This window comes from Ananas comosus, linkage group 18, assembly GCF_001540865.1.
Source record: "Ananas comosus cultivar F153 linkage group 18, ASM154086v1, whole genome shotgun sequence".
NCBI classification, from domain to species: domain Eukaryota; kingdom Viridiplantae; phylum Streptophyta; class Magnoliopsida; order Poales; family Bromeliaceae; genus Ananas; species Ananas comosus.
The window spans coordinates 6,051,930-6,079,105 of NC_033638.1; the positions used below are offsets into that span (position 1 = coordinate 6,051,930).

General features: G+C 34.9%; 3 protein-coding genes across 3 annotated transcripts; all 3 read left to right on the forward strand.

Moving 5' to 3' along the window:
• LOC109724402 (integrator complex subunit 9) lies at positions 468-8,476 on the forward strand. The gene is made up of 11 exons (XM_020253220.1): positions 468-605; positions 714-1,013; positions 1,770-1,987; positions 3,134-3,445; positions 3,562-3,772; positions 4,926-5,018; positions 5,110-5,201; positions 6,453-6,570; positions 6,700-6,785; positions 7,640-7,691; positions 7,780-8,476. Exons 1-11 carry the CDS (start codon positions 597-599, stop codon positions 8,287-8,289), a joined length of 2,001 nt encoding a protein of 666 aa, XP_020108809.1. The 5' UTR covers positions 468-596; the 3' UTR covers positions 8,290-8,476.
• LOC109724076 (mitochondrial fission 1 protein A-like) lies at positions 8,910-16,785 on the forward strand. Its single transcript, XM_020252728.1, has 5 exons — positions 8,910-9,213; positions 11,597-11,726; positions 12,351-12,472; positions 16,144-16,207; positions 16,412-16,785. The coding sequence occupies exons 1-5, from the start codon at positions 9,121-9,123 to the stop codon at positions 16,504-16,506; spliced, it is 504 nt and encodes a 167-aa protein (XP_020108317.1). The 5' UTR covers positions 8,910-9,120; the 3' UTR covers positions 16,507-16,785.
• Positions 19,301-23,743, forward strand: LOC109724075 (F-box protein SKIP5). Its single transcript, XM_020252726.1, has 5 exons — positions 19,301-19,792; positions 21,037-21,181; positions 21,267-21,345; positions 22,796-22,854; positions 23,007-23,743. The coding sequence occupies exons 1-5, from the start codon at positions 19,690-19,692 to the stop codon at positions 23,359-23,361; spliced, it is 741 nt and encodes a 246-aa protein (XP_020108315.1). The 5' UTR covers positions 19,301-19,689; the 3' UTR covers positions 23,362-23,743.

The window sequence follows — 27,176 nt, forward strand, 5'->3', positions numbered from 1 at the left end:
ATTTAATATAATATATTTTCAAATATTGAAAAAAATAATTGTTTCGGGTTTGAATTGTCGCGTTCGGGTTCGGATTCGGGTTTTGGATTTTTAGGTGAGTTCGAGTTTGGATATGGATTTTAAAAATTCGCCGGGTTCGGGTTCGGATTCGGGTCTCAACTTTGGAGTCGGGTTTGGGTCTCAGGTTTGGAGTCGGGTTTGGGTTTAGGTTTTTGAAAATCCGCCTCTAATCCGACCCATTGGTATCTCTAATGTCAGCAAGATATTGGCATGATATAGTCTCTGTGCCAATGACATAATTCAAAATTCTCTATTTTTGAAATTAGTAAGTAATTTTTTTAATAAAATTTAAAATATTTTATAAAAATATTAACATATTTTGTTATTAAAAAAATAAATATTTTATATCAATATATGTAGTAAATTTTCTATAGAACTCCGTACCACGTCACTTAGATGCTTGCTACTCGCACATCTAAACTGATGCTACTACACATAAGCGAGTCCCCAAAACTTGAAAACTATCACCTTTGTATTCATTCGCTCCGAGCCGCTGCGGTGTTCAAAATCGTCGTTCCCTCTCCCTCCTCCTCTCCATGAAACTGGTACTCTCTCTCTCTCTCTCTCTCTCTCTCTCTCTCTCTCTCTCTCATCCTTCTCTTCTCCTTCTTCTTTTTAACATGTTCGCCTCCTCCCGGTTCTACAAACCCTAGACGTGCCTTAGCCATGGCCGCGGCGGCGTCCACCGCCCCCCATGCCACGTCCTGGAGCTCAGTGGCCTCCGCATCCTCCTCGAGTGCCCCCTCGACCTCTCCGCCATCGCCATATTCGCCCCAGTACCCTCCTCCTCGCCCTCCTCCTCCGGCGACCTCGTCGCAGCTCCGCCGTGGTACAAGGCCGTCGCCGCCCACCACCTGTTCGACCCCTGTCTCCTCGACGCCGTCGTCGTCTCCTCCCCCGCCGCCATGCTCGGCCTCCCCTTCCTCGCCCGAAACCCTAATTTCTCCGCGAAGGTAGCGAGAAAATCGTGTGATTTTGGCGTTGGGTAGTTTTATATTGTGCGTACACTTACTTTTTAGATAATTCACATAACTTGCTAGCTTTCTATCCATGTTTTCTTTTGTTGCTTGTTTCAAGAAAGTCCTTCTTAGCATGTTTTAGATGAATTTAAGAATAATTAATGAACAATTTTAGCCCTTTATCCCTTATTTATTGAACAATTTTAGATGAGATTTTGGCATTGCTGGATTTATATTCCTCACTTTTCGATAATTTTGCAGATATTTCTAAACTTTTTTCCCCTGAGGTTTTAAATTTTGTTTCAGAAAAAGTCCGTAGCATGTTTCAAAGGAATTTAAGAAGGTTTAATTAACAATCTCGACCCTTTATCCCAGTAGGCATCACATACGCGCCCCTTTGTCGTAAAGTCGTAAATTTATTTATTTTGCCTAACACTCTATCCTTGTAATTCATGTTTCGAAGGTAAAATTTTGCTGAATGGAGAAAAAGTTAAGAAATTTACTAGAATATTCTGAAACTCTAGTAAAAGTTAGTTAGTAAAAGCTTTCATGAAAGAATAACTAAAAGGGATCTCTCGTGAGGAGATAAAAAGTAAGGACTTTTTTAAAAGTTATCTTAGAAGCTAGGGACCTGGATATAAACTTTTCTTTGGCAATTTGGTTCTGCAAAGTCTTTGTGAGCTTTGCCGAGTTTGAATGGTGATTTTGATTTTTTTTTTTTTTAATAAATTTCCTTAATGTTTCTTTTAGATATATGCTACGGAGGTGACTGCAAGGATTGGAGGGCTGATGATGGAGGAGCTGGTTGCAATGCACTCTGAGTTTGTGAGGTATTATGGGTTGGAGAAGAGGCAGGGGAGGCCGGATTGGATGAAGTGGGAGGAGCTTGAAAGGCTTCCAATCGAATTGAGGAACGTTGTTATGGGGGAAGAGGGGGAGGAGTTGGGTTGCTGGATGCCTCAGTACAGGTTAGTTATCTTGTTTTTGTCTTGATAATTAAGTTTTGATGGTTTATTAGTGTTGGTAAGTGAATGTGAACCAATGACCGTAGAAAAGAACTGCTGTTTGAGCTGAAGTTGGTGATTGCGAGATGTCAGAGTTTGACTGGGGGTTAAATTGATGCCGTCATCATGTATTTCATAATGATTGCGTTTGACTTCTAGATTATTGTTTATGATATTTGAATATTGGTTGAAAAGCTTGGAGACTATATGTTTAACTGGTTCTGTATGGTGGCAAACTTGGTATCTGGGCAAGATAATTATTTTAGCTATGATCTTTGAAATTTGTTATAATGAGAACTTCATTCAAGAGATTTTTTTGTTTAACCTATTTCTTCATCATGTTTGATGGCTCTTCCTCAACTTGTTTATCTGTTCATGTTGTTAGTAGGTTTTGACATTCACAGTTCTAGACGTGACAAGCCTTCATGTTTTCTTTACGTAAAATACCACTAACTTTTATCCTAATTGCAATTCGATCCACTAAATAAAATTCAATGGAAAAATGCCGACCAAACTTTTACCATTGCAATATTTCCCGCAAAAGACTCATTCGGAGAAAAATAATCCTCACTGAGAAGTTACTAAAGTTTGTTGGTTTTAACAACAAAGCCTGATCCACAAAATTTAATTTGGTGCAATTACGTCTGAGCGAGGAATAATTGGCATAGTAATATCAGATATTCTTGACTTTTTATTTTTATTTTTGCACCAAGCAAGTTTGGTCAAATTGAAATTAGAAACAAGTTGGTTGATATTTTGCAACAAATTAAAGTTAGTGGCTCAACTGCATTTGGAGATAATATTCTTGTTTGAAACTTTTTTCGGAAAAAAACACTATTGGCTTACATGTCATTAAGGATCGATGAAAAGAAGCAACATAGGCTAGCTATGGTTGCCATAAAGCATCTCAAAATATCATAAGTTATACATGCAGTCTGGCTATCGTTTTTAGCTCCTACCAAGATATTACTTTTGCTGTGACACTGATTCAAAATGAAGTTAATTGATATGTTATCACTATTATTTATTTGATTGTTTGAATATTTGTTGTGTTCCTGGTATTGTGATACCATATTTAAATTGGGGATGCAATAATCTGGTATTTGTCAGTGCAGCGGAAGTAAAGGAATGTATGCAGAAAGTAGTGCCTCTGAAGTATGCGGAAGAAGTTTGCTTTAATGGCGCCATAATACTGAAGGCTTTCAGTTCAGGCTTGGAGATTGGAAGTTCAAATTGGATGATAAGCAGTCCGCGAAGAAGCATAACATATTTGTCCAGCTCCATATTTGAGTCTGGTCATGCCATGGGTTTTGACTACCACTCTCTACAGGGGAACGATTTGATTCTATTTTCTGATCTCTCATCTATGAATAGCACCGATTATGACACTAAACCAGACGAGTGCAATTCTCCCCCTTTGAGGTAGATTATTATTGTGTTATTACAAATACCTTGATTGTACCTTTGTTTTGTTTGATCCTTGTTACTTCGGTAAGTGAACTGTAAGATTTTATATTGTTGTGTACAACTTCTTCTAGGACGGATAATGATAACGAGGATCATATTATTAAAAGCTTAAGTGGCAATGATGAAAATCTAGAGGAGATTGAGAAGATCAGTTTCATATGCTCATGCATTGTGGATTCCTTGAAAGCTGGAGGTAGTGTCCTGATCCCAATAGGTCGACTTGGTATACTTCTTCAACTTTTGGAGTATATCTCTCGTGCTCTAGACAATTCTAATCTGAAGGTACTTTAAAAAAACATTGCTATCTGTTACTTCCCTTTTGTGCATTTCTCTTTTCTCTTGATAGTGTGTTGGTTTTTTTTTTTTTTTTTGCTCGTACAATTATAAGCATGATTACTGTCAATTATCCTGCAGGATATTTTATGTATGTCTTTGGTGAGTAAGTTTGGTAAAGCATTTCTATTGTGCAGAACTGAATTACTTTTCAAATTGTTTATTTAAAGGTTAGATGTAAGGTTAGTCGCTGAACTTTTGATGATTTAGTCCTTGAATTTTTTGCTATAATGGTCTCGTCCCTAGTCTTATCGAAGTTTCAGAATGTCTTCTGTAGGTGCATTTTCACCCAAAATCTTTAACATTGCTTAGGTTATAGATTGCACACATTGGTAATAATGTTAAATGATCTTTTAGTCTCTTTTTTTTTTTTTTTTTTATCTCTAAGCCATCAGATTATTTTTGGATGTTTCTTTTTTTCATGCTAAATCCTCTTTTTTATTATGTTTTTATATATATGTGCATGGACAGCATGCATTTGATTGGATGTCAGGAAATTTATGCTGAAAATAAACTCTGCAATGACAATGGAAAAATTAGGAAAATTAGGAACTAATCTGGTCGATTTAAAAATGTGGGGACCTTACCTTTTATTTCAATAAAGGATTACAAGTCTTTGCTTTCATATAAAGGAAACGAAGAAAAGATAGTGCATGCGACGAATTACTTATTGGGTTGGAGAGGCTTTGCTGTACTGGTTATTTCCCACGTTGGACTGGGTCGGTCAACAATCATGTTATATTTTACCACTTCCACTGGTGAACATCTACTGGTGAACAGAGCCTGCATTATCTGGATTTGGAACACTGTTCTCTTACTGTTTTAACTTTTTGTTCGTTTCTCCACCCTCTGTTTTTTTTTAATAATATTGATGTGGGTATGACGGCATTTTGGTGTATTTTATATAGACATAGTATTAGCTATATTTGTGAATGCTCTTCTTTTCTCTTCAGTTTGCTGCAAGATCTTTCTCTTTCTCTTGTTGTGTATTTTTAGCATTGGCTTGTTCGAAGCAGGGTAAGATGTTACATCTCTTATCAGCTGTGATTATGTCATTTAACTAACCTTATTCTTTATTCTAACGATACTGATTATTTGTTAGGTGCCCATATTTATGGTTTCTGCGACAGCAGAGGAGACATTATCATTTACTAATGCTATCCCAGAATGGCTTTGTAAAGAACGTCAAGAAAAGGTTATTGCCAATACATGAATGTGATAATTTTAACATTATTACCATGAACCTTTTGGTGGATGACGATATCATGTTCTTGATGGTCATGCAGCTTTTCTTAGGCGAAGCATTGTTTGGACATGCGGAGCTCATCAAAGAGGGAAAGCTTTGTGTGTTTCCACTGCTGTATGAAAGAGAGTTATTGTAAGAACTTTGAAGTGATGATATGATGTTCATCTTTAAGAGTTCTACCGTAGAATGCCAAATTCTGCAATTTTTGCCAAGTTCCTATGCGGACAAATAATTCATATTGTTTCCTTTTCTTGATGCCGCTTTATAGGTTAAGGTATCCATTATTACATGGGCTTATTTGAGGTTGGTCTGCTATATGAATTCTCAAAAGAAATTGCAGTATGATTTGTAAAATGGATACTAGTATAGGTTAAGGTATCCACATTCTTTGAAGTTGGGGTATCACCTCTAACCTTGTCATTCTCTGCGTCCTTTTGGTCTTTCCACTTTATCTACTTGATAGGCTACTAGACTCTTGCATTTGTATTTTGACATTCTATATGGCTACACTACCTCGAAAAAGTTTTCCTCATTTTGTCCTCGTAAGTAGCTTTATTGTTTTTTGAATGACTTTTATGCTAACCGATGGTTGTTAGAAGTGGCATGTAGTTGCATAAACATGAAATAAAGAGGCATGAGGTTGCAAAAACTAACTAGAAGGCACTGAATATTTGAAGGCTCCGCGCATTGTCATATTTTCTTTGTATCCTTTAAAAGTAGAGAGAATTATATGTGAGGAATTGAATATCCAATCAAAATTGTACTGCCATTATGATCTGTCATTATAAAGAGCATACTAATAATGTTCTGACCATGCGATTTATGTGGGTTGATGTAATTCTCATATTGATCAATTTACTATTTGACCACTAGGGGCACAATTTTCAAAATTAATCTTATAATTGGTTGGTAATTAGCAGTTCTCTTACAAATTCTTCTGAACTTTTGAGTCCTGCTCCAGCTGACTGTAGAAAAGGCTTGTATAATACTGATATGCTCAACGTTTCATCAATGCTGTACTTTTTAGAGATCCCTCCCTTCTTTTTTCTTTGCTTCATCTCTTAAATAGATCAAAATGGCTCTTCAACACTCTATACCATGCATTTTTGACCTAATGCAAGCTTCGCTCGTTCTTTTTTTTTTTTTTTTTGAAATCAATACTTTCATCTTTTTCTTCTGAAGTTGACGAGCTTTTAATAATAACCTTACAAGTTTGGAATACGAGATCGAAGCAGTGCATTAGTTACTTTTGGACCTTTCCTTGAGATGAACAGCAAAAGCTGTTTGCGATGTTGGATGAAACTTCAACCAAGTTGTTTGACAATATTTGTTTTCACATTTGTTTGTTTTAACCATCCTAATGAAACTAAAAAATCTTTTCAGGATGGCGTGGCAAGAACCGTGCATCGTATTCTCTCCTCATTGGAGTCTAAGGTTTGGTTCGGTTGTTCAGTTGCTTAATCGTTGGCATTCCGACCACAATTCACTACTTATTCTAGAGGTATATTTCCATTTGCTTGATTAGGGCCCAGTGAAAATTTTGTCACAGCCTATTAGGATATCTTCCTTTTAGGGCATTCTGCATTGAGTTATTTAATCTTATATCTAAAAAAAAATGTATGACTTGCAGCAAGAAGTTGATGCTGAAATGGCTCTTTTGCCCTTCAAGACATTGGCAATGAAGGTTCTCCAATGTTCTTTTCTTTCTGGGTTGAAGTAAGGAGCTCCCCATTACCGTGTTCCTTTGATGCTCTATTTATGCAAACACTTTATTTTATTTTATTTTTTTTATCTCTGAATATTAAATGTCAAGTTGATACTAATTATCTATATTGCTTAGTTTTTCTTCGGTACTCGTGCATGCTTAGAAGAGTATTTAAGTAGAAATTGGATAGTTTCTGGAGGCCTTGATTTTTCTCTGAACTCCAGTTGAGTTCATTATTTCAGTTTTACTTTTGTGAGGCAGATGTTTTATCTTTAATCTAAGTAGGCCCGTGCTCCACTAAATTGGTACTGAAGGAAGAAAGTTGATCAATGAATCTTGTTGCTTATCTGTTTTTTTTTTTTTAATTGGTCTTGCATTTATAAGTGAAATCATGCTGGTTATGAAGCAGCTTCATAATCGGCTTGGCTGTGTTTGTCTGATTCTTCATGCTTGTTATGTATTGGTAATTGACCTTATTTTTTGTGCCTATCTTGAAACTTGTTTAGATTCATGAGAACCGCCTTTTAGCTGCTATAAATAGGGGTTGATTTGGTATCTAAACAAGCCCGATGCTGAAAATTGTAGTTCTGGGAAAGTTAACAAAATAAACGTTAAATGTGTATGCTGCTCGCATCGGTAAATGCTATTACATTATGTTGGTCGGTAACCTTCGAAATGTGAGATACAATGGCAAACCTGAAAATTCGTGATTTGTCATGTTGGTATTTCGGCCACATTCTGCAAACTTTGTCCAGGTTTACTTTTGTTCGTTGAAAGCTCTGGCTCGTCTTTTAAGCTAGCTACTATTTTTTTTTTCTTCTTTTTTTTAATCTCTACTGATGGATGATACTTCTTTGGTTTGCAGGATGCAGAAAGTTCAACCATTGCTGGAACTGCTACGGCCAAAGCTCGTTCTGGTAGCCTCTCATGTATCTCCTTAGATAAAGCAATTCTCTCTCATTTTTCAATTTCTTTGTGCTAATTATCTTATCATTTCATTTGCAGTTCCCCGAAGTTCTGAGACCTCACTGCCCTATAAAAGAAGGCGGCTCATTCGCGTTCTTATACTATTCCGAGAACGTGCGGTTACGAGTACCAAACTCGAGAAAAGGCTTTGAAGTTCAACTGGCAACCGAGCTAGCATTTCAGCTTGAACCCAGAAGATTACTGGAAGGTAGTATGGCCATCGCCAGATTGCAAGGGAGGCTTCTCCTGAGCAAAGGGAAGTATCTCCTCGTCTCTGGAAAGAAGCCGCTGAAACAATCAAACGAACAGATGCTCCTCTGGGGTTCTGTTGATCCCGCTCGACTAATTCTAGCCCTAGAAGAGAGAGGGATAGTTGGTTCTATCTGTGACGACGATAAAGCCGCGGATGGTTATTGGTTCATTCAGGTCTCTAAGCCAGAAGAGGGGCTAATTAAGAGCAGTGCGAGTGAGACCGTAATCTCTTGCGACGACGAAAGGACGTCTGCCCTAATATTTGAAGCTCTTTGTAGTGTTTGTGATGGAATTTAATATTGTATGATTTTTATAATATATTGTATAAACGAATAACATAGTATATTATGGACAAATAGTATAATATATTACAATATATTACAAAGATTATGCAGTATGTGTATAAACAATGCATATATTATACTATTTGTACAAATATTGTACTATTTGGAAGAGAATGTTATATTATTTAAGAAGTATTATATATATATATATTTTTATTGGAAGTTTTTATTTATATGGTAGATAAGAATTTTATTTCTCCAAAAAAAAAGATGACTGTAATAATGATTTGTCAGTTGTATTTTTTAAGGTATTTAATTTATATACTTTTTATGCATTTTGAAACAGGGATAGCTTGGTCATTTTTTTAAAAATCGAATCGAACCTGTAAAATTTAAAAAGCGGACTATTTTTACAAAAATTTCAAAACAAGTGAATTTTTTATGCAAATTGGCCTATATATTTACATTCCAGTTATCATTTAGGGGGTGAAAACCGTAGTCAGATTTTTTTTTTAAAATAATTATATCTATATTCATATTTTTTGTTATTATTTTTTTTAAATGTGGAATTCAAATATGAAATATATACTTGCGTATTATCGAATTCGATGGAGATAAATTTATCCTAACCACTATCACCCCCACTTGTTTTCATTTCCTTGTAAATTTTTTCCATTACTTGGCCCTCAAGTCTCACTCGTTTCTCTCTCACTTGTTTTTAGCTCCTCCTCCTCCTCCTCCTCCTCCGAGCTTCTTCGTTGTCTCCACCCCAAAACCCTAATCACAAGCAGAAGCAGCAGCAGCAGCAGCAGCAGCAGCAGTAGCAGTAGCATCAGATCCGGGGATGGACGCGGCGATCGGCAAGTTCTGCGACTCCGTCGGGTCCTTCTTCAGCGGCGGCGACAACCTCCCATGGTGCGACCGCGACATCATCGCCGTAAGCGTCCCCTTCGCTGCTGCCCCCCCTAACGCTAACCCTAAACCCTAGAAACTTCAATTTCGGTGCTGGATATGCTCAAATGCACGGAGAACTTGAGCTCTGACCTCTTCGATCGGCATCGTTTTGTGCTGATTTGAGTTAGTTGTAGCTGATGAATTGAAAATTTTGTCAAATTAAATTAGTTATTTGGTCAAATTTGAAATCGAACCCTAAACCCTAGAATTCCTTTGGTTGAAATGCATTGAGAACTTGAGCTTTCACCTTTTTCGATCGACAGCATTTTGTGTTGATTTGGATTATTGTAGTCAATGAATTGGGAATTTTGTTAAACTAATAAGTGATTTGGTCAAATTCATTTCATGTCTCTACTTTTTTTTTGGGGAGGGGGTTGGAGGGGTGCATTTCGTTAATAATTAATGATCAATAGCCAACGGAGTAGCTAGTTTTAATGAAATTTGCAATTAATTGGCTAAAAGAACTCAAATCAAACCTGGACAAATGAAGGTTGACGGGTGACAATTGAAAATTTTGATTCAGGGGCCTATTCCAAAATTACCTCTCACTTGAAGGGTTCCTGAAACACTTTTACAAAATTATTTTGTATCCAAGTTATTCTTTTTGGAATTGGATGATGTTTTGGACTATATCATTGAATTACTGAAGTACTCAGAAAGATCCCAAAGATTCAAGTAAAAGTATTGAATAAAGGATCCAATTATTCTCAGTTTGCTTACTGCTTAGAGCTTACAATCTTTTAGATAAGAATGCATGGCTATAGGCTATTTTTGAATAGGCCTTCAACTCTACTTTTTTCTTGATTGACACCCCTATTTATTTATTTATTTTATTTAAGATATTTGTGTAAATTGAGTCGGGGATTCATGAGAATTAACAGCTCCTTTAGCCATTAGTTGTTATCAATTTACGAAATCAATAGTTTCATCAACTGTTCAGAATAGTTAAATTTAACTGAATAACTGTTAAATTTAATAGAATATTTTTAGTTGATGAAAATAACCTAAATCAAAAGAATGAAAAGTTGTGGGGATTTCAATAAAAAAAATAGTTGAGCAGTCTATTTCCAAATGGCCTATAGTTGAGGGGATTCCTCTACACTTTTACCTTTTTCTAACTATTATAACTATAAGATTTTCAACAATTTAGTAAGTGTTTTGTGAACAATGGAATGAATTATTTGCTTAACCATTTGCATATGTCACTTTCATTTCAATTGAATGACCAATTGTTATTAACTTCTTCTAAAGAGGATGCTAAACAAATATGGAAGTATAGGAACAATTTTAGTGTGAAAAGATTTTGATCATTTGTTTTCGGGGTTATAACTTTAACTATGAAAGAATCCTAAACAAATAGACCCGTCCAATTTGTAGAAATGTTTGTTACTTCCTTTTGTTATTTCCTTCTGCAGAGTAAAGTTTAGGGATTAAGGGACAAAGGTTGAATTTTTCGGGTTCCTTTTATTGCGTCAAAAGAATGTTACCTTTTATCATGTCAAAAGAATTTATCTTTCTATTTGTCATAGGTTTATCATTTTGATATTCAGATATCAGTCGAGAAGATGTTGAATTCCATTTCCTCTTTCCATGTAATTCTGAATTTTCGTTATACGTATCAACTGTCAAGAGTGAACCCGCTCACACTAAAGTATTTTTGCAGCGTATATGAAGTTACAAACAGAGTGATGTATTCCCACTTGAGAACTTTAGGATCATTATTTATCAACTTGAATCCCACACATGACTTTCTAGAATTCAAATGCAATTACTATATGTTTGCTATCGCCTTATGGCATGGTTCAAGCAATACTATGTGATCTGTGGAACATATTATGAAGTGCCATGTTGTATTTTACAATATCTCTTACATGATGTTAGTGAGTTGTTTAATTTTTACTTGCTCTTTAACTTGAATACGCATGTTTGTACCGTACTGTAATTTCTGGCTTGTTGATCGATGGCTTTTGCAAAATTTGGAAATCGCCAGAGCAATTTTTTTAAAATTGACACATTTTTTAAATTTTTTTTGCTTAAACTATCTTGTTATTATTTCTCTTTTCCCTCAGGATTAAAACTGTTTTGCATTTTGGTTCCTAGTGAACCCTTAAGAGAGGCTGACGAACATACTCTTTTTAGAAAATCGAACAGAGTAAACATATACAGATTAGAAGATTATATTGATGCTCTAGAACATGATATACAATTTCAGGCTAAGCTCCATAATTTTCTTTAAATCTATTTGCAAATTTTGTTTTTCCTGTGGCGTGTGGGTGGTAATCATTTGGTTTTTTTTAAACATGTGCAATTTATTTATGTTATAGCATGCAGACAAGCTCATATCATTGTGCTTGATTTCTTGGCAGGGTTGTGAGAAAGAGGTTGCTGAGGCTGGGAATGAAGAACAAAAGGCTGAAAGCCTTATGAGGTTATCTTGGGCCCTCGTTCACTCTAGACAACCCGATGATGTGAATCGTGGAATAGGGATGCTTGAAGGTAACATATGTTTTCCTTCTTGGGTAAATTGCACTAATAGTCCCTGTACTTTGAGTTGAGTTTCATGTTCATCCTCGAAATTTTAATTTCGACTTTTGAGATCCTGAACTTTTAAATAAGGTTTCAATTTAGTCCCTAAACTTTCAACAATATTTCATTTTGGTCCTTATCGTGGAGTAAAAATTATTGTATGCACCTAATTCATCTGGGTATTCATATGCCATAAATTGATTGATTCTTCACCAATCTTATACTTTCAATCCAATGATTCAATTTATATAACGAAAAAAACTATAACTCAATGTGGTAAGGTCGAAATATGAGATGAAAAAACAGTGGATAAATGTTTAGTGACTAGTAATGTTTGAACTTTAAAATTTGACGGCTAGAATGAAACTTGCCCAAAAGTTCAAAAGTTCAGGGACTAGTGGTGCAATTTAACCCTTTTTTTCCTGGTATTAATTGCTTCTCTCTTTCTTTCTTTTAGTTAGTATCTGTGAATTTACCTATATGAGAATATGAGAGGCAATTTGTTCCTTTTGAACTACTATGTTTGTTTTGTTTAATTATAGACTTTTGAGTAAGAGTAATGTCTTGACACTAAGCCTCTTCTTGTCTTGGCAGCTTCTCTGGATAGTTCTAGCAGCCCATTGCAAACACGGGAAAAACTATATTTGTTAGCTGTTGGGTACTATAGAAACGGGGATTATGCAAGGAGTCGTCAGCTTTTGGAGCGGTGTTTGGAGGTTTTACCTTATTTATTTTACCACCGATACAGTCTATTTACATATTCAGATACTTTTTCTTCCATTCGATACCAGTACTATTTTTGCTTGTTGTGCAAAGGATGTTTTGAAATTTACTTTATATCTTGGTAAATATTTTTGTGGACAACAACTTGGTCATATTAGTTTGAAGTTTGAACTGCAACCCATCCTATATGCTGCTGTAGTTATTAATTAAATGGTAATGCTGATGGATTCTCATGTTTTTTGGTATTGTTGCATTTAAAAAATTTATTTTTTTTTAACTTTAACGAGTTTAAAGTTTTACCAGCTTGATATATTTTCATCATTCAGTCACAATCTTGTAAAGGTTTTCTGATGATAGACTGAAATGCTGCACACACTATTTTGGTATACTTATGTTGAGTTTTTTATTTTTTGTTATATTCTGTTGTAATTTGTAGGTATGTCAAATTTCTGTGTGGCTATCATACTAATAAATCCTTTGGAGGATAATGGAATAGCTGATAGAATTAACTTTTTGCCAATCTAATTACAATCACACTTTGTTTATTTGCCATAAAAAGTTGTTAAAGTATGATGCACACAGTTATTGCCATGTATAATAACCTAAAGAAACATTTCTTCCAACTGACAATCACGCATCACATTAGCTGTCAAAATGTTTTGCTTGTCTAGATTAGTTTTCATTTTAAAATAGAGTAGAGAGTAGTATTTTAGTGTTGAAGCCTCAGTCACTCGTACTTTTGGGAGCCTCCATTCACGTTAGTTGCATTATAGCCAACTTAATTATAACAGAAAGGTATTTATGATGAGGTAAGTCTTATCCATCTCTTCCTGTTTCTCTGTGTTTGTAGAAATAATTTTTGTTGAAGTACATAAAAATCTGGAGAGCTCTTATACAGTGATTGGATTCAAGATGCTTATTTACCAGTCATCAAACATTTGAATGCATCCTTGTGTTGCAATAATTAATTGGTTAATTGGTGTCACTGAACACTTGTAACATCTACCCATGCTCACAAATTTTGATGTGCAAAAGTTTAAGGGCCTGTCATTTTGTTGCAATAGCCATTGCCAGTCTGCTCCGTTGTCTTTTTAATCCTCTTACTTCCTTTTGTTGTCAACTATTGAGTTATCTATAGGGGTGTCAACGAGCCGAACATGAGTGAGCTGGGGCCGGTTCATTAAAGTATCGAGCCGAAAAATTCAGCTCGTGTTCCGCTTGTTAATAAACGAGCCGAACACGAGCTGGCTCACGAGTTGGCCAACGAACAATTAAATAGATTAGATTGGATATGTATAAAAAAAAAAATTTATAAAATCTTACTCATTAGACTTTGATCTAATGGCTGAAACTTTACATATAAATGAGTCTTTTAATAATTGAGCTCAGCTTTATATTTTATTTGCTAAAAATCAAATAAAAAAAATATTATATATATTATTTATTTATATATATAAATATATATAAATATAAATTATATAAATTATATAAATATAAAATATATGTATTCGAGTTGTTATCGAGCCGAACACGAGCGAGTTGACCCCAGCTCGTGTTCGGCTCGTTTACTAAACGAGCGATTCGATCTCTAGCTTATTTCGAGCCGCCGAAGCACGAGCCTGGACAGTGACCTGAATTGTCACCCTTAGTTATCTGTCATGGAACAACTCATTTTTTCAGCATGGATGTGATAGAAGCAGTACTGTTATAGTACTGAATGAATCTTATAGCACAGCATTATCGAAGTGATACTACATCAGAATCTCTATACCACAGATACTATGGAGTATTTAGCACTGAGGTACTGTAGCTTTAGAGGAGGAAGAAAATCAGAAGAACAAGGCAAAGATGAAAGATTCTAGCGGTGTTGTAGCATAATGCTGTAATAATAACACTATTAGAATCACTGTAGCATTGTGGTACTGTATTGCACAGAGAAAAGGGGAAAAGAGAAGAAAGATAAGAAGACAAAGATATGAGAGGAGAACTAGAGAGAACTTCCTCAGCTGAGATAGAGGAAGAATAGAGATAGCATATTTTGTTGTTGTCTATAAGGTTAACAATTCCAGCCTGATGAGGATGCCTTTTGATGTAGGTGAGGAGAAAGAAAAACAATTAAACTCTTTAATTTGTGTTTTAGTTAGATTAGGTTTTAGAGATATTTGCTAGAATTTGATTTTTGTCTTTTAGTAATTTTTGGCTAAACCAAATCCCTGACTATCAGGAAGTTTGGTTGAGATGCAGGTCAGCTAGGATTAGGCTTCTAAGTAGTGTAAATGAAGTCCAAGACCTCTGCAATCATTAGTGTGTTTTGGGAAGGAAAATTGCATTTACTTTCCATATGGGCAAATTTTGGCCTTTCTTTCGTTCCCTTCCTTTTCACCAACTTCTTTTGCTTTCTCTCTTTCTGTTTTTTTTACAACAAACCATTGCCTCTATCTGTTTGAACCGCTGCCATTCATCCAAATCATTTCCGCCCACTGTCACCAGACCCCGCCCTACCATGCTCATTGTTCAAAACTGCTCGGCCATAAGGTTGCACGTGCATTGCCTCCACAAAGCTGAGCTCTCCCACAATCCCAACTCCCATTTTTTATGATCTTTTCGTCTTTTCTGCAAATCTGTAATTAGTAGCCGCCCCATTTGGGAGAAAAAAGGAAAATAAAACCTATCAAACCCTTTGCCATTGAACGCTTTTCTGCAAATCTATAATTATTAGTAGCCCCGTTTGGAAAAAGGGAAAAAAAAAAAGAACACCTACCCAACCCTTTACCATTCAACCCTTCATCACCTTTTAGCCTCACATGAACCCATAGCCGAATCCATAGGCGTCTTATTCATTGGGAAGAAACATTACATGCTGCAGTTTTCTATTGGTTGGGTCTATAGGACAAAATGGCTTAACTTTTTGCTTAACCAGTTTAGAGGATGACTGTTTTAGTTAATCCTTTTTGGGGAGAATTAAATAGTGTTGAAATGGTTAGAGGAATACAGACATTGTAACTATAAAGTAAACCGGAAGGAGAGTGATCTAGTAGATTAGAAGATGCTGCAGGATCAAATGTGGATACGTCCTCTTACTGCACTTTGTATTTGGTCTTATATCTTGTTTTGATCTGGATAGTGGGTTTCCGACTTACTGAATTATCCATTTATTGATTTGCTTGATGTATCATTTCCTATGTGTATCTAAATATATCAAAATGGTTGTTATGTCAATTTGCAAATGGGTACCTAACTTCAAAAGTTTAGATTTCATTACCTAGCTTTTTGAAATTGTGTTTTCAGTTTTCAAATTGTCAGAGAAATCTGTCTTCACCTAGTGCATCCATTTATCTGCTCACCGTACTGCATTTGCCCTCCATCCCATAGCATACTTTCAATAGAATCATCCAAGACCATGTGTAGAGGCATTTATAGAAAATATCTGTTATTGTTGCCAAGATTGACAGGGATATACGTGACAATGATCTAGTAATCTAATATAATTGCACAAATCAAGCACAGAATTTTATTCCTGAGATTCAATGTCGCCTTAATGTGAAATCATTTTGTGATGCTTATGTTCGATAAATTACACGAGCTTGAAATCTTGTAGGGTAGGATATAACAGGCTTCGATGTTCACTTTACATTCATTTAATCCCTGCTCAATGGTATTGTAGATTGCACCTGATTGGAGGCAGGCACTGACTTTGCAAAAGGTAGTGGAAGATAAAATTGCAAGAGGTGAGATATTTGTTCATGCGTAAAATTTGAGCTAGCACTTTAAATTGATTATCTTCAGTATATTATTATAATGCTTTCTCTTACCCATTTGATAGCTCAAAACTTGGTATGCTTTGAGAAATATTTGTTCTTGTTGACTTACGCTCACGTCTTATCATGTGCTTATATATAAGCGAAATGACCAGATCTTTTTTGTGGCAACAGACGGTTTGATTGGCATGGGCATTACTGCTACTGCTTTTGGAGTGGTGGGCCTTCTAGTCGGAGGGATTGTTGCCGCCGCATCTCGCAAGAAGTGAAAAATTTTCTTTCAGATTCACTACGACGAGTTCTTCACCCTTTTGTCGTTACGTCAACTACCAAGTGTTTTCGCTTCAAGTATCTTTTTATCTCTAACTCTGCTGAATCTTCATAAGCAATAAAATAAGAATATGGGCTTTCTAAGAATGTAAATTTTCTGTTAATAGGTTTTTTTTCCATTAAATATAAAAAATATGCATCTAATGTTTTTTCCAGTTCTTTTCATATATAAGATCTTTATTTTCACCTTTTTATGCATTCTGATGAAATTTTCTCTCTCTGTTGTTTCCTTTTTCTTTCTTTTCTCACTCACCATCTCATGATTATTTAAGCTTATGTGTCAACATTGAATCTGTCTGATAGTTGAGATATTGTTAGCAATAATATTGATCTGATTCTAAGCTTTTCTCCTTTCCATGAGGCTACTGGATTTCAAATAGTGCGCAGTTCATTTAAGTCTACGGGATTTCGAACCACTGATGTTTTAGGTAGTATTTGATTTGTTGAATTTACAGGACTTCATATTTCGTGCCTCTGTATGAAACTATGGAAACTGAAATTATATGCGGAGATAATATTCTTACATTTATTGTCATTTTACTGTTCCTTGTAGATCTAAGGGTTCATACGTACATAGACATTCTCTGTTTTTTTTTTTTTTTTTTTTTTTTTTTTTTTTTTTTTTTTTTTTTTTTTTTTTTTCCTTTTGGGCATCTATTAAATTATTAATACAATACTCTGCATCTTTCTTAAATAGGCTCGAATATTTATGATGATTGTTGAATTAGAATGTAAGGCTTTATGAAAACAAGTTGGTTAATGTTCCTTATATATAGGACCTGCTAGGGAGCAATGTAGAAATAGTGTAGTTGAAAAACACGAGTTTTTTTTTTTTTTAAGCTTCCTTGGACTTTTTTTAAATTTTTTTTTTTAACAATGTACTGTTCGGGTGCCTATTCTAGAGTTTTAAAATACATATTTTGTAGTCCAAATGGAGTATTTTTTGCTATATAATAAAGAAAGAGGTTCTAGCTTAGTTAAAAAATAAAAAAACAATCATAGCAAGTTGGTAAAATGGAGTCATATAGTGGTTGGTCATCCAAACAATATATAAATGTGATATTTTTTATATAGAGTAATGTGATATTATGACATATTAATACCAAAGTGAAAAAATCACTATGTAAAATTTTCAAAAGTTCCCAAACAGCCCAAATTCGGTAGAGTAGAAAAAGAAAAAAAAAAAAAAACTGAATATATATATTGTGTTCATTAAAAGCTGCTAATTTGGACAGCTGTGGTGAATAAAGAGATTTTTTTAATATTTAATTTTTGGTATATTTTTATATTATAAAACTGGCTTGGTCTGCTTAATCATTCCACTACAGCTTGCTATCTAGAATAAATCACTCAAGTTAGACACTCACAACTGCAAGTTTCGCAATCAATGCATTCTTTTGCATCTTTACTCTGTTTTTGTTCGTGGATAAAAATACATTGGGGAGAGCCCCAAAGACACTTAGTTGGGAAATCCTAGATTCGCTGCCACTCGTTAATTTTATCTTTTTCGGATTCACTGCTATGCATTAGTTTTGCCTCCATCTAATAGTTTATTGAGTATTTTAATACCAAAATTCACACACAATTTTTAAATCTTAGAGAAAAAAATTATAATTCTTAGATAAAAGTAAAAGTGATACGTGGCGACAGATCGAGGCTGTTTAATGAAGTGTTGTTCAGAAGTTCTTCACTGAAATTTAAGAGGCAACCGAACTCGCAAAAGAGGTTTAGGAGACACATTGTACTTTGTTAGAGGTTTGGTAATTTTAGATTTATAAACTAAGATAAACTTCAAATTGCCCCCTTTGTGGTTTAACTTATTTACACTTTTTTCACCCTACCATGGAAAATGTTTTTATTTTATCCCCTGTAGTTTAATTTTTATTTTATCAAAAAATGATAAAGTAAAAAAATTTTTTTTAAAAAATTATAGAGTGGCAAAGTAAAAAATGAGCTAAATTACAAAGGGGCAAAGTGCAATTTCTAGAACTACGGTTGACAAAGTGAAAATAAGCTAAACCCTGGGTTGGCAATTTGAAGTTAAGGAGTGCTAAGATTCAAATTTAATTTTTAATTTTAAATTCAAAATATAAATTTGAATTTGATATTTAATTTTAAATCTAAAATTAAATTTGAACTTTGAATTTCTCTATCCTGAACTTAGAAACCCCCTATCTCTCTCTTTCTTTTTTTAATTTTTTTTTTCACTTGTCATGTTATTATTATTATTTTTTAACTAAAAATCCAAAGCAGTTGGTAATTTCTACTATCCTTGGATTAGGCTCGTAGGGTTTACAACTCTTTTGAGTTGTAGAGTTAGCATTTTTAATTTATAGTTTACCCATAAAAATTAAATTTTTTTCAAATTTATTGGGAATTTTAACAAATTTATTGGTTTTAATCACTTCTAATAAATAAAACTAGAATAATTAATAAAAATTTAAAAATAATTAATTATGAAAATATAAATTAAAAAATTTAGAAGTTTTACGAGTGTGAATACAAAAATTAGGTAAGAATTTTTGGACAACCCCTCGATATGCCCACATTTCAAAAATAGAGCCCTGACCTTTTATATCTTTTTTAGAATTAAGTGATTTAGTTAATTTTTTTTTCCAATTCGGTGGTAGTTTTATCAAATTTAATTGATTTAATAACTTCTGATAAGTAAAACTAGAGTAATTAGAGCTTAATAACTAATATAGTCATTGAATTTGATAAAATTTTTTAACATAACTGAGTACAAAACTCAAATAAAAAAAAAAAAAGAAGTTGAGGGGGTCACAATCGAAAAATAAAAGTTGTATAGGTTAGGGGGTCTCCATACTTTTTTACCCAAATATAAAAATGATGTCGATTGTTTTTAAAATACTCTATACTTGAGGGGGTATTCATAAATTTGGAGTGCGGTGTATGAGATGTAGTTATACACCCGGTGCAGGAAAATTTCTCCACATTTAGCCCTATCTCTGTTCTCCACCGAGGTCGGTAATCGCCCTCCCATGTCGCACGAGACAACCTAGACGTAACCCTAACCCTAACCCTAACCCTAACCCTAACCCTAATCACAAAGCGTACCCAATTCGAGAGAGAGAGAGAGAGAGAGGGAGAGAGAGCGAGTCATGGCGAAGCGGAAGGGTTGGGTGGCGCCGTCCAATTCGCCTATAAATAGCTTGGACGATGGTTGCCTCATGCACATCTTCAGCTTCCTCAGCCCCATCCCCGGTTCGTTTCTCAAAACCCTAATAAATGATACATCTTTTTAGCTATTTCGATGCTGGTTATCCTTGTGATTGTTGTAGAAGGCGGATTTGTAGCTGTGGTATGGAGAATTTCTGTTTTTTTTTTTTGTGATTTCGATGGTTAATTTCCTGTTAGGGTTTTTGGTTTTCGAAGCTCTGGTGGAGTTGGTTAAATATTGAATTTTGATTGATTTGGTTGCTCCCTGTGGAGGGAATTGGTGTGTTTTTTATGATCTTGTTTGTGCCTACTCTCCTTGGGCTTTGATTAAATTGCTGCAAACAATTTTAGGGCATGTTTCGTTCTGCGACGAATTCTGCAAGGAGAGCAGTTTTTTCTGCCACTATTCTAGGGCAACCAAGAAGGAATCCGATTTTGGAGAATGAATCTATTGATTAGGGTGATAACTCTAATGATAGAGCATTATTCCAATAAATGCATATAATGAGCGATAAAGTTTAATAATAGCTAGTAGTTTCTAAATTATCCAAGAATAACTCACTTTCATCATGGAAAGCACCCCTGAGCTTTTGTTTTGTTTTGTGTTTTTTTTTTTGGGTCCTTTGGTTTTGTTTTGTAGAACAAGGAATGATAGATTGAGCAGTTCCTCAGTTTTCCCCCAACCAAAAAGTATATTCGATAATTGGATTTTCATTGTTGTCGTTATGGATGGTTAATCTTGGGTTTGAATAATAGTCGAACATGAGCAGGCTCTTGTCGAGCCAATTCTCGAGCCGAATATGAGCTGTTCGTGAACAAAAACCGCAATTGAGAGCCCCATGTTTTGTGGCTTTACATTTTGGTTCACCGTCATGGTCGTCTATTTTTCCAGATTTGTGTTATGGTTAGAGTGATATTATGTTGTATACAATTATGGTGGTTGACGGGCTGTGGTATCTCTACAAAGGTTTTGTTAATTTGTGGGAATGCCCCTGCAAGTTGGTGTTTGGGACCTTGGGTGCATGCTCTTGAAAATCGTATTTATTTGCATTCAAGTCTCTACGAGATGTATATGTGCCAAATCCATTTTTGTGTAGGTGTTCGACAAGGGTGCATGCGTAAGTAAGTAATGTTTTTGGCAATGAACGTGTCTTACCAATACTCTGTAGGCGAGTTTTGCACAATTTTCATTTTTGCAGTGTGGTATATGCAATAAAAACCTAGTCTGAGATTTGTAGTGTGCTTCTTTTTAAGACGAGCTTTTTAGCACGTTGGTGGTCAATTTGCAGATAGGTATAACACCGCCCTCGTTTGCCACAGATGGTGTTTTCTGGCCTGCCACCCTCGACTATGGCTTCGTGTGGAGAGGCCTATCAAAGGTGTTGCTGAGCCTGGAGTCTTTCTGAATCTCGAGGCCGCTATATCTGCTGCAAGGTAAGGGAGTTTAGCTTTCTTCCCTTTGTTTTGCATGATTGGGCTTTAGAAGAGCAGAATAAAAAATAATTTAGTTTTGTTGAAGGCCCGGCGACACCATTCTGATTGCTGCTGGTGGTAACCATGTTGCCTGCAACATCCAGATAAAAAAGCCTCTCTGCCTTGTAAGTTTGAGCCAATTTGTTTTGTTGATAAGTCATTTAAATACCATTTCATTGGAAAATCAGAGAGTAAAGAATTTAGGGGAAAATTGAAGTGGGAAATAAGTTGAGGATTATCATTAGATAGGAAAGAATTGCTGAAAAAAGAAAGAAAAAAAAATGAGATGGCAATTTTGATAAGCATATGAGAGTTTCTGAGTGAAGACTTATGAGTGTAAAAAATGCAGCCAGTGGGTTTGATACTTCTATTCTTTCTTCTTATAAAACCTACATTAAACTAATATTTTTGCTGGTCATTTCTTCGCTTTGTCATTGGAGATTTCTATTGGTAATCTCATTTTTCATTTGGTGATTTCCTCGTTGAAATGATCTTCCAACTGCCGAACATATTTGCTCTGAATCAATTATTTGTGGCTCGGACTTGATTTACGGCCTGTCCAACCAATGCAAAAGAGAATTACAAAATTCTACCAAACCTAATCTGAGGGTGGGGCAGCTTTTGGGATGATGCCTGCATGGCAGCCTCTTGTCCTTCATAAAGAAAGCCCCTATCTGCTCTTCGAGTGCAACCTTGATTTGAGAGATCAACGCGTTAAGTGCTTACGAGCCCGGGTAATCCTTGGCATAGAGCATTTCCTCAATTAAAATGAAAATGCTTTTGATTGATCACTTGTAGAGTAATACATAGAAAACGGTAGTTGAAACTACATATAGTTGATCTTTTGTTTCCACCCACCTCAATATATGATATAAAACTGTTTACACTGCTTATGGTTACTTCGACTTCGCTCTCCTACATTGGGAATGGGATTTTGTTTTTCTTCTTACAACACATTTATAATCTGTTAGCGGACCTAATATAATTATCTATTTTGACTCATCAGCTGGAATTCTGGACAAATAAAATGTGGATACTTATTCAATATCCAGAACTAAAAAGTGTAAACTCGAGTCGTCAATTCACAGGACTAGAGAAATCACAGCTCAAGAAGATAGCAAGCTTGTATTAGTGCTCAACCATGCGATGCTTTTTGAAGCTCAACCCTGCAGCCATTGTTTGAAGCCTCTTCAAGTCTCTTCACTTCGCATTCTGCTACTCTCTTTTTTTCACCAAGCAAAGAAACCCTAGGTTCTTCTACCCAATAAACGAGGTCTTATATAAGCCTCTATGCGAATTAGAGAAACTCTCACTAGCAGAGGTATTTACTCCATTTAAAATCCTAACTATTGTTGACGAAGTGCGGGGATTTGTGTACAAACTAGAGTCCAATGGAGAGTTTGGCAAGAAGAGAAGAATAGTGTAGCAAGTAAAATACCTCCATGAGTGTAATGTTCTAATGGGCAATTGCACGAAGAACCGGAGTACCGAACCAACGGTTAAGGCCTTGTCCATCAAAATTATAAATGGTTTTGTGTGGGATGTTCTAATCTTGGTCCTTTTCTTTTTGATCAGATAGGTGGAGGTGAACTGCCTGATGAAACTGTTCTAACTTGTTCTCGTGGCTCAGACAGGTGGGATTCTTTCATTTTCTAAGTCTGGCCATCTTATTGATCTTGTTCTATATGATTGAGCCGAGCAATAGAATTCAGCCTTTTTATGGGTTTTTCATTTTATTATGGTAGCTTATTGTAACTCCTTATTATATTGTGATTTTCCTAAGCAGCGCTTTGGAGTTCCTTTCAACCTGCAAAATCGCGAACCTGACGATCAGGGCTGAACTAGGATGCTGCCTTCTTCATCGCAGCGGTCGGCTGACCATTGAAGGGTGCGTGCTGCAGTGCGAGGAGAACCCGCTGGATTACCTCTCCTTCCCGATTGTGAGTACCGCCACCGCATACCCTTCCCTAAAAAAGGGCCAGCAAGACGAGCACGGACTCACGGTCGCGCGCACGAGGATCGAGGGGGGCGCGAAGGCTGTCTCGACCAACGGGACTTTGGCGCTGCAGCACGTGCGCGCCATCTACTCGCGCACCTCCATCTTCTTCTGGTTTGAAGTTGGCGTAGTGGTAGATAAATAATATATATGCTTCAGTGTTTGCTGCTAGGGTTAGCTTGTGTTTCTAACATTGTGATTTATTCGGATGCGGAGAACGGTGCTTTGGGTTATTGGATGGCATTTGGTTCATGTGGAACCATTAGAGTTCAGTTTGTGTATCATCTTTAGTAACCTCGAAGTGCCATCATGTAGATTTGTATCTGTACTACAATAGTACAATGCAGTTGCATATAAATTATATGCTGGATTGGCGGCAGCTGATCGATTTATGCTGTCATTTGCTGCTGATACCTGCTGAATGCTTATGCCAACGCTCTTTCAGTGAAAAATGATATTAATAGAGTCATTTTTACTAGAAATGGTTATGTTTTCTATATATCTTGAGCAAATTCGGTGGATGAATAGTAGTGTGATTGTGTGAATATCAACCCTTTGTGTGATACTTTGGTCCCTACACTGCAAGTAAATTCTCAGATAAGAAGCTTTGACTTTTAAGCTCAAATGTATACTCCTCACTTTGCCTGGATTTAGCATGATTTGAATTTAAGACCTAACCACTTGGAAGATTGGTTTAGGGGTAACAAGCATAGTTGTTGAAACTGTTTCTAACATTTTCTCAAAGTTAGTTTTATTCAAGTTTCTTTCATAAGATTCCTTATTGAGCATCATCTTTGGGTATTTTTATTTTAAAAAATCAAATTATACTCATTGACAGTTTTTTTTTGCCATTTTCGATTTCACAATTTTATCCTCATAAACTCTTGTGTATGTATATATCCTTTTTACAATATAAAACATTAGAATAGAACAACACCAAAAACTAATGAAATGTTTTTTGTGTTTCTTTGATAAATAATTAAGGATATTTGAGAAGTAGAGATTTAAAAAAAAAAAAAAAGAAAAAGAATAAGAAGAAGATAAAAAAACAGAAAGGAACACAAACCCTGACCAATGTGAACTTTGTTCCTTGAAATTTGCACCCAAAAGCTTATGGGCTTCTTTGAAATCACTTTGTATCCTCAATGAGGTTTCATCAAGCAAAAGCCTAGCTTTTAATTTCATCCTAGTTTGGTAATGTGGTGAAAAAAAGTGTCATTTTTATACTATAGAAAGCCCAAAATTCTCAAAAGTGTTTTTAATTTTCTTTAGATTACATGAATAGTAAGCAGATTATGTTCATAAAATTATAAAACTCAGAACACATGAAGTTTAAATAGCTTGGATCAAATTTAATAATACCGATCACTGATTCGGATACTCTATCGCCAGAAATTTAAACAAGAGGTATATTTATCGATCTAATCACATTTTATTTTAGAAAAATAATCTTTTTGCTATAATAGATGCAATCTTATCATCCTATATATAAAATAATAAATTTCAAAATACTATTCTCAACTGAATGCAAGTAAAGTAAATAAATTATTTATAGTTGTACCACTTTATACCACATCCTACCATAATAATTATTATATTTTTAGTGGTGAATTTCATACAGATCTCTAGGAAAGTATCACATAGCAGATAAATCTCTATAAAACTTAAATGATCAGATTTATCCCTTTGAATATTCTCTGGTTTGTAAATATATCTCTCCAAAAATTCTTGTTCGTTCATTGCCATTTGATTCACTGTTCATTTTTTAACGGTGGGTGTGTAAAATGACTGTTTGCCCTTACAAACTTGTTTCTGCAAAATGTTATCTTTCTTTCTCTCTCTCCTAGCTTTCACCGCGGCATGTGCGGCATATCTCATTTTTGCCGCGACCGAGTGCCTCACCTTTGACGTCGCCGACATCGTAGGTCTCGCCGTCACCATGGATAAAGAGGAGGGGGTGGTGAGAAAGATAATGAGACTCACCATTGGAACACAAGTCATACTAGTGTAATAGCTCGCGCGATACGACAAGTAAGTATTGTTGGAGACAAAAATTATAGATAATAAATTATCAACAGAAATAAGAATAAATATTCAGCATTATCTTTATTAAATTTTACTATTTCAGAAAATGATCATTTCAAGCGTGTTAAGTTTGAAAAGAAAAATGATTATACGTTTCGAGGTGGGGAAGTGAAAGGACATGGCGAGAAAGGTTCGAAAGATGAGATGAGTCGGTTCAATTCAAGAAAAGGTGAGAAAGGCGGTTTAAGGAAAGAGAATAGCTGGTTCAATGAAGGTAAAGAGTCGGACCTGGATTGAACCCAATAACGAGATAGAAATCGATTCAAGAGAGGAGAAGAGCCAAAACTTGTAGACAGAAGGATGTTTAGAGAGATTAATTTGGAGTCCGGTTACAATGCTATTGATCGCACCAAATACTTGATGCTATCAAATTTTCTGTCGTTAGATAAACCGCTTGGACCATTTTCATCCGTTAGATTAAACTATTTAACCAACCACCCACTCAACCCTAGGGGACCACTATCATCAGAACCGTGCATCACTTTATCCAAAAGTCGAAAACTTAATAGCACCAATAACTTCATGCTATTAATGGTATTCTAGCCTAGTTCGATAAATCTCATAACTTAAATTTTTTAGAGGTATATTTGCTATTTAATATTTTTACAAAAAGCCGTATTCATTTATTCATAATTTTAACTACACTGTATACTTTATAAATAAGGACGGAACGAGGAAAAAAAAAAAAAAAAACAACAAGTGAAATATGTATTGGGATTTGTCCCAATAAATAATTCCCTACTCCAACGGTCGTTGAAAGTTGAAACTCCCTCGATTTGATTTTTAAATGCACGTCCCCATCTCCCCTTAAATTCTGGAAGTAGAGGACATAGTGCATTAATTATCCTCCATAAAAAAACTATATAATTATTATAAAAATATTTCAATTGTCCTTTTTTTTTTTTTTTTTTTGAATGTTTTGTAATTAATCAGATCTTTAATGTGAAGAATTCGCCTCTATCACACTGGTATCACATCATAAGTAATAAACTAATAATATATCTTTTCATGAGATATAAGTATAAAAATTATTTGTTTATTAATCATGATGGGACGGGTGAATTCAAAGAAGACAACCTTATTGGTTGGGAATGCCATGTCAGCAATATAACGGATGCATTCTATTTTTTTTCCCTCTAATTTTAACTGTCGATAATTTTTGCAGTTATTCTTAATTTTTGTAATTATTGATGAGTAACCAAATAATTTTTATAAGTTTAGATTTATTTCTGTCAAGTTTATCTTTTAATATTTTGTTGGTTAAATATAAGAGATAAGTTTAAATCTGGTTCAATTATTGTTATTAGGATTTTGATTTATGACTATATATAGACTTTTCTAAATGTGTGAAAAATTATCCACCATCAAAATTTAGTTCAAGAATATTTAATAAAGTTTTAGTTTTATACTACTCTCCTTTCAACAAGTGGTATCAGAGCAAATTACGCTTCCAACAAGTGGTATCAGAGCAAATCACGTTTCCAACAAGTGGTATTTGTGCTAATACCGATTATATAACTCAAGATCTAAAATAAAACAAAATAATATAGAGAAGAGATATTGGAGGAGGAAAAAGATAACTAAACTAATAATTTATTAATAAAAAATAATTAATTATATTCTGGGCAACACCAATGCAGCCATGTCTACTATTACTAATTCATCTAATTAACCCATGCCTAACTTTATATGATAAATCGAACTTTTACTTTGAATAACTACAAATCTTAACCATAATCAAATAGAAGATTTAAACTTATCTGTGACTGTAACTATATTTTAATTAAGTTTGGATTATTATTCCAACAAGTGGTATCAAAACAAATCACGCTTCCAACAGTAATTAATTTTTAATTAACTAGGTCCTAATCTTCT